This window comes from Hemicordylus capensis, chromosome 5 (genome assembly GCF_027244095.1).
Source record: "Hemicordylus capensis ecotype Gifberg chromosome 5, rHemCap1.1.pri, whole genome shotgun sequence".
Taxonomy (NCBI): Eukaryota; Metazoa; Chordata; class Lepidosauria; order Squamata; family Cordylidae; genus Hemicordylus; species Hemicordylus capensis.
Window position 1 is genome coordinate 123,755,174 of NC_069661.1, and position 6,839 is coordinate 123,762,012.

Genomic DNA, 6,839 nt, shown 5'->3' on the forward strand with positions numbered 1-6,839 from the left:
CCTTTCATTATGTCCCTGATCATATAACGATTGTGCTTGTCATCAAGTTTGCCATGCCAAATCATAGAATAGGCCTATTCATGTTTGCTTAGAGACAGCCCAACTTGTAACAATGCCTTTGAGGGAAACTATAACTGAGAAAAAGAATAGGATTAGAAAAAGAGCTTGTACGAGAATTGAGAAGCAGCAGCATATCGGAGAAGCTGTGGAAGCCTGTGTGCAAATAGCCTTAGCTGTAGAAAAATGGAGATACATAACAGAAGCTGCAATATCCTGGCTGAGAATGCTGAGGCCTTTTTAAAAAACCAGGCCCCATCTAACATTCCTATTAAGCAATAATCTGTGTTACTAAGAAATGTTGTGCTACTGAGGGCAGTAGCAGCAATGGAGCCTCTAGGTACTTCTATTCTACCTGCTGAGGGAAAATGTCAACAATAGGAATGCTCATACAACTGTCTACTTCTAGGAATTGGAATGAAATGTGAATTGAGACAAAATAACCATGCATACCTCTAATAGTCCCTAGGGACAGGAAGGGCTGTGTGGAAGGGGGAAGGGGCGGATTATTTATTTATTTTTACATTTTATATCCCGTTCTTCCTCCAAGGAGCCCAGAGCGGTGTACTACATACTGAAGTTTTTCCTCACAACAACCCTGTGAAGTAGGTTAGGCTGAGAGAGAAGTGATTGGCCCAGAGTCACCCAGCAAGTATCATGGCTGAACTCAGGTCTCCCCGGTCCTAGTCCAGCACTCTAACCACTGCACCTTGCTGGATTAGCCTTTTAAACTCCCATAGGCAAAAAGGCTTTTTGCAAGGGGGGGGGGTCGAGGGGAAATATGTCCTCTTTGCCTGGGGCGTGGCAGATGCAGTGAGGGTGGGGTGAGGAGAAATCCCCCCCCCGGCATTTTTTTAAAAAATGCTGCTGTGTGGCAGCAGCAGCGGTAGCTGAGGGGAGAGGGGGGAGGGGGAGAGCTCCCCTTAGCAAACTCTTTACCTTTTCCCCAGGGAGGGAGGGTGGGATGGGGCAAGTTGCTGATGGTGGAGGCTGCAGGGAGGGAGGCGAGGAGCAGAGAGTCCCTCCTTTTACCGAGATGGGAGGCTGCGGGATCCTTCCAGCTGCCCTCCCTCCTTCCAACTGACTGCACAGGCCTCCTGAGTCCGGCCACTCTGCTTCCTCCACGTGGAGGACAGCAGGAAACGGGCTGCTCAGCAGAGAGGCGAGGGGCCAGTGCAGTCAGTCGGGAGGAGGAGGGCAGCTGGAAGGAGCTCGCAGCCTCCCATCTGAGGCCGCCTTGTCTGGTGCAGCTCAGGACTTCATGTTCTCCATGATGACCATGGGCTCAATGGCGGATTAATGCAGAGGCAGAGGAGGCAACTGCCTACAGTGGCAAAATTTGAGGAACGGTGGCAGTAGCTTCAGGGAGCGGGGTGAGAGGAAAGTTCCCCCCTTTTACTTTTTTTTTTTTTTAAAGCCACGGCGGTGGCAGTAGCTGTGGGGAGGGAGGGTGACGGGGGGGGGAAGTTCCCCCTTCTACCTCCTAAAAATTGCCACTGTTGGTGGCGGGATCGGGTGCGGTGAATGACTGCGGGGGGGGGGCTTGGAAGGGGAGAGTAGCAGTGACCCCTTTTTAGTCTCTGAAAGCCCGTGGAAGGAAAGCGTGGAAGGGAAAGCGGGAAACGGGCTGCAGGTAGCAGAGCCCAGCGGCCGGGCAGTCACCTGGGAGGAGTGGAGGAGGAAGGAGCTCACCGCTGCCCGCACAGCGGGCTTAGAGGTAAAAGGGGGGCACTGACTCTCCTCTCTTCACCCCCCCTTCCTGCAGCCAGCCACTGCCCCCACTGCACCCCATCCCACCGCCAGCAGAGGCAATCTTTAGGGGGGAAAGGAGGAACTTTCCCCTCGCCCAGTCATGCCCCGCCCTGCTACTGCCACTGCCATGGCTTTTTAAAAAATTAAAGTAAAAGGGGAAACTTTCCCTTCACTCCCCCTTCCTGGGGCTTTTTTTTTTTTTTAAGGGTGGCCAAAGCCTTCTTGTCTATGGGCGGCAAAAAGGTTAATCTGCCCCTGCATGGGCTTGTCTAAACTGATTTCAGGTCCCATACATGTGGCTGGCCAATGGCCATACACTTGACTTGGTCTTTGGGTCAATGGTGGACAGTAGTGCTCTGTGGATAGTACAGGAGGCCTCAATACTATTATCATGGACGGATCACTATCTGGTGAAGATCGGACTGAGGGTGGACCCAATACACCTCTGCAGGGCTGGGGGACCAGTCAGGATGGTCCGTCCTGAGGGGCTTATGGATCCTAATGGATTCGTAATGGATCTGGGGGAATTTCCTGCTGAGAGAGTGGATGATCCTGTTTACACCCTGGTCTCCCTCTGATATGAGGAGATGGGTCAGGCAATTGACACGGTTGTGCCTAGGTGTCCTCTCCCGACCTGCAGGGTCCAAGCAGCTCCCTGGTATACAGGTGAGTTGCAGACAATGAAGCAGGCTGGTAGACAGCTTGAACGTTATTGGTGGAAAACTCAGAATGAATGTGACCAAACACAGGCTAGAGCCCATATTAGGGCCTACTCTATGGCAGTGATGGTGGCAAAGAAATCTTACTTTTCCGCCCCCATTGCTTCTGCTCAATGTCATCCAGTGGAGCTTTTTTGAGTGGTTCGGGGTCTCCTAGGTGAGGACCCCAAAGACCATCAAACAGAACCTCCAGCAGTCCGCTGTGACCAATTTGTATTACATTTTGTGGATAAAATCGCTTGTATCTGTTTTGACTTGGATGCTAAGATTTTTGTGGCAGCGGAACTGGATCTTGCCAATGAACTATCTAGTCTTGTTATATTGGATAGTTTTCAGACTGTGCTGCCTGAGGAGGTGGACAGGCTGCTTGGGAGGCCTACCATGTGCGTCGTTGCCCTTGCCCTTAATGTTTGGTGAAGGCTTCTAGGGAGGATTGGGTCCATGGGTGGTGGGGGTGTTGAATGCCTCTCTAGAGCAGGGGGTGGTGCCCCCTTGCCTGAAGTCATTAGGTCATTAGGTCCCTCCTAAAAAAGCCCTCATTGGACCCAGATGACTTAAATAACTTTCTGCCAGTTTCAAACCTCCCTTTATTGTGTAAGGTGTTGGAGAGCGTTGTGGCATCTCAACTCCAGGCAGTCCTGGGTGAATCTGATTACTTAGATCCTTTCCTCTCTGGCTTCTGACTTGGATATCGGATGGAAACTGCCTTGGCCACCCTTGTGGATGATCTATGGTAGGAGATAGACAGAGGGAGTGTGATTCTGTTGATCTTTCTGGACCTCTCAACAGCTTTCAATACCATCTACCACAGTATCCTTCTGAGACATCTCTCCGGGTTGGGACTTGGGGGCACAGTTATAACCTGGAAGGTCGTAATCAGAAGATGGTGCTGAGGGATGCCTGCTCCACTCCTTGCCTATAGTGCTACAGGGATCTATTCTATTTAACATCTACATGAAGATTAACATCTATACTATTTAACATCTACATAAAGCCTCTGGGAGAGGTCATCCGTAGGTGTGGGCTGCGGTGCCATCAATATGCTGATGATACCCACCTCTACACATCTTTTCAGTCAGCAGACACCAGGGAGGCAGTGGATGCTCTGAACAGCTTGGAGGCTGTTCTGGACTGGATGGGGGAAAACAAGCTGAAACTTACACACACACACACACACACACACACACACACACACACACACACACCCTATGTGCCACAATAGAACACCATCCTAAATTGTTTTTTAAAAGGTTTTGTAAATTGTGGACGATGCAAGTCATTTAATGGTGCTAGAGAAAGACATGCTGTTCTGGTAGCTCCAGGTCTTAACACTCACATCAATTTCAGAGGATGAATACAACTGAAGGAAGCCCGGGTGGGTGCGTGGCTGGGGGAGTCAGTCATGTGACTTGCCTCTGGGGGCCCCCCAAGGCAGTGAGCCCCCAGACAACTGTCTCCCTTGCCCTATTATAGTTACGCCCCTGGAAAAGACACAACTACTATTGCTACAGTTGAAAAAAAGAACACAGGTTTGCTTCAGGCCTCACCTTCCTCCACAACCGTAACCCAGGGATGAGCCACAATGGCAGCCTCTAAAAAAGGTAACAGTGCCTCTGTGCATATGCAGAGGCTTTTCTTCATTACCACAACAGTCTTGCATACATTTGGAATTATTAGGGTAGTGCTTCTTGCCCCTTTTAAAAGAAATTAATGACTTAAAGGGAGGTTCCCCAAAGCTTAAAGCCAGGTAATACAGGACAGATCTTTGTGATAGGCGAAAGGGTCTCAGTATCTTGCCAATCCATCTAGTGCATCTGCAAGATTTAGTCAAGAAGAGATCAAAATATTGCAATGCTCATCTTTCAAAAGTACAGTCTGCATTTAGGGTTGCCAACTGTCCCTCATTACACAGGATGGCCCTCATTTCAGGGATGAAATGTTGGTCTCTATAGGGACAGCATTTGTCTCTCATTTATTCAATAGCATATAATTCAATTACATATATGGCAGTGATACTCGGGCTCTTGATTACCACTGCATATACCTCCCAGCCAGCCCCCACACCCCCACACAAAAAACCCCTTGTGTCCCTCATTCTGGAACTTGTGTCCCTCATTCTAGCAATGGAATGTTGGCATGGCAACCCTTTCTGAGTTTAAAGCTGGAGTAGAGTATTGGGCAGGAGAAAGCAAGTACACCATTTGCCCCTTTGAGCTGCTTTTTTTTTGGACATGATTTGCTTTGCCATTGTGAGCTGTAGCTAGCCACCATTGTCTAGTACAAACAGATCAGTCTGATAAGGTCCTCCTTACACAGCCCACTTGCCCAGGGCTACATAGACAGAGCTGCTTACTAGCTGCTCCTTTCTGATAGGCTGGGATCTTTTGTACCCAGCTCTGCACACAAGAGCAAAGAGGTCTTCTCTTTCCTCTGTCACGTGATACATGCCTGTTGTCCCTTGCATAATGTTCTATACCCTTTTTCAGAGTGGAACATTTTCTGTAAACATCAAGGTTGTTCACATGACCTATCTGCTCAGAGCCGGGGAAGGCTGGCAGGAAGGCAGACTTCTACCTGCCTCCCTGCACACAATTGGCAGCTTGTCTAAGCTCTGCCACTCACTGCAGCACATGAGCAGCACTGTGGCGAGCAGCAGGGCTAGGAGCGGGAGGAGGAAGTCCTCCAGCATCCCACAATGCACTGTGCCACAAATGTGGGGCATTGGGGGATTTCCGCACTGCCAGGCGCTCTTGCTGCCTGGCTCTGTCCATGTTCACAATGAGGGAGTGGGATAGAAGGGCATTCATGAGCTCTTCTACCCCACTATTAGCTCAGGAAAAAACCCAGGCTACCCAGTCTCGGAGCAATGCTTCTCACGACCAGCTCTACTCAGGTAGGGCCCTAGCTTGGATTTAGCTGATCAACGTGAGAATGACCTTATAGTCTAATTCAGGGTTTCTTAACCTTGGGCCCCCAGATGTTGTTGGACTACAACTCCCATCATCCTCAGCCACAAAGCTCATGTCTGGGGATGATGGGAGTTGTAGTCCAACAACATCTGGGGGCCCAAGGTTAAGAAACCCTGGTCTACCTAACCACTGCTCCATCAAATTCTATAAAAAGTGCAGCAACCCCAGTGTTACAATATGCTTAACCTTTCAAATGCTTTCCTTCCAATCACACTGTTAGATTATAAATCTGGTAAAGAAGATATCTGTGAAGGGGAAGACACAGCTCTTGAGCCTATTGCCAGGTGGGCCTCCAGCTTCAGGTGCAATTGTGCTTTGGGTTTCTTGTTGTACCTTTTCCCTGGTTTTCGAGATAGTGGATGCCATTGGCTGACAGAATGCTTTTAGCATTTTTCTAATGCTAAGAGGCGGACAGACTTCTGAGTAAATTGGCTTAGGATAATCTTTTAGAAGCAAAAAAAGCATCACACTTACCGTCCTATTAGCAGCACTGCTCAAAGCCAAAACCAAAGTAATGGTCATGGAGCAAATGTCAGCTTTCATCTTTTCTCTTCTCTTCTTAAAAAAGCGTTGGCAAAAAGGATTCCTGGAGCAATGGGTCTTTCAGTCCCTGAGAGTCTGAAGAAGGAAGTCAAATCAATATTGGGGCTTATGGTAAATCGCTTGATTTTGGAGTATGTTTAACTTTTTAAGTAATCATCACTTTCAACAACGTTAATCATTAATCTGTTCATGCACTAAAATAAGTGCTGATTTCAGAGATATTTGAAGGGGAAAAAGCCAAAGACACTTAGTTGTTAAGTGTAGTAGACCTAATGATGGGATCCAGAAAGTTGAATCATTCAGAACTTGGATTAGTTCCAGTGTGGGTTGATCAATATTTGCTCAACATTTCCATTCCATCCCTCACTTTGTCCCACTCGAAATAAATAACCAGTTCATGTTCTGGTGTGTTATAAGTAGAGAAGAATCAGTTTCTAAGGAAATCCACTTTGTTATTTAGATCCCCAGGTTTTTGTGTGGGGTTCATGGGAAATTTGAAGAGTCTGGACCTTAATGACCAAAGAGTTACAAGCATAAGTCTGCCATAGTTCAGTCCCCCAAATCCAAACAACCTAGTTTCCATTATGTTGCTAATTATGCAAATCAAGCACAATTTATTTGCTTAATTGCCTGCCAGTTGCTTTGTGTCTGCTCCTGGCACTTACCACAACATGTTGGGGAAGGATGAGAAGTATCTTTTTACTTGACTGTTTGCTCATGCCAAGATTTGCTGAGGCTTTCTTCTCAGAAAACAGCAACGATTCTCAGGGAGAGCTGTAGCAAGTAGGGATGTGCATGG

General features: G+C 48.1%; 1 protein-coding gene across 10 annotated transcripts in view; it reads right to left on the minus strand.

Annotated features, from left to right (window-relative positions):
• HGFAC (HGF activator) overlaps window positions 1-6,108 on the minus strand; it is a 61,465-nt gene extending 55,357 nt beyond the window's left edge. For 8 of the 10 annotated variants that reach the window (XR_008308751.1, XM_053256914.1, XM_053256916.1 and 5 more), the window contains exon 1: window positions 5,972-6,108. Coding sequence is in view for 7 of the 10 variants with exons in the window: in XM_053256914.1 (XP_053112889.1) it covers window positions 5,972-6,040 (69 nt within the window). In the remaining 3 variants the exon portion in view is untranslated. The remainder of the gene's footprint in view (window positions 1-5,971) is intronic. The other 2 variants (XM_053256915.1, XM_053256912.1) reach the window with 1 other exon arrangement.
• Between the last annotated feature and the right edge of the window lie 731 nt (window positions 6,109-6,839).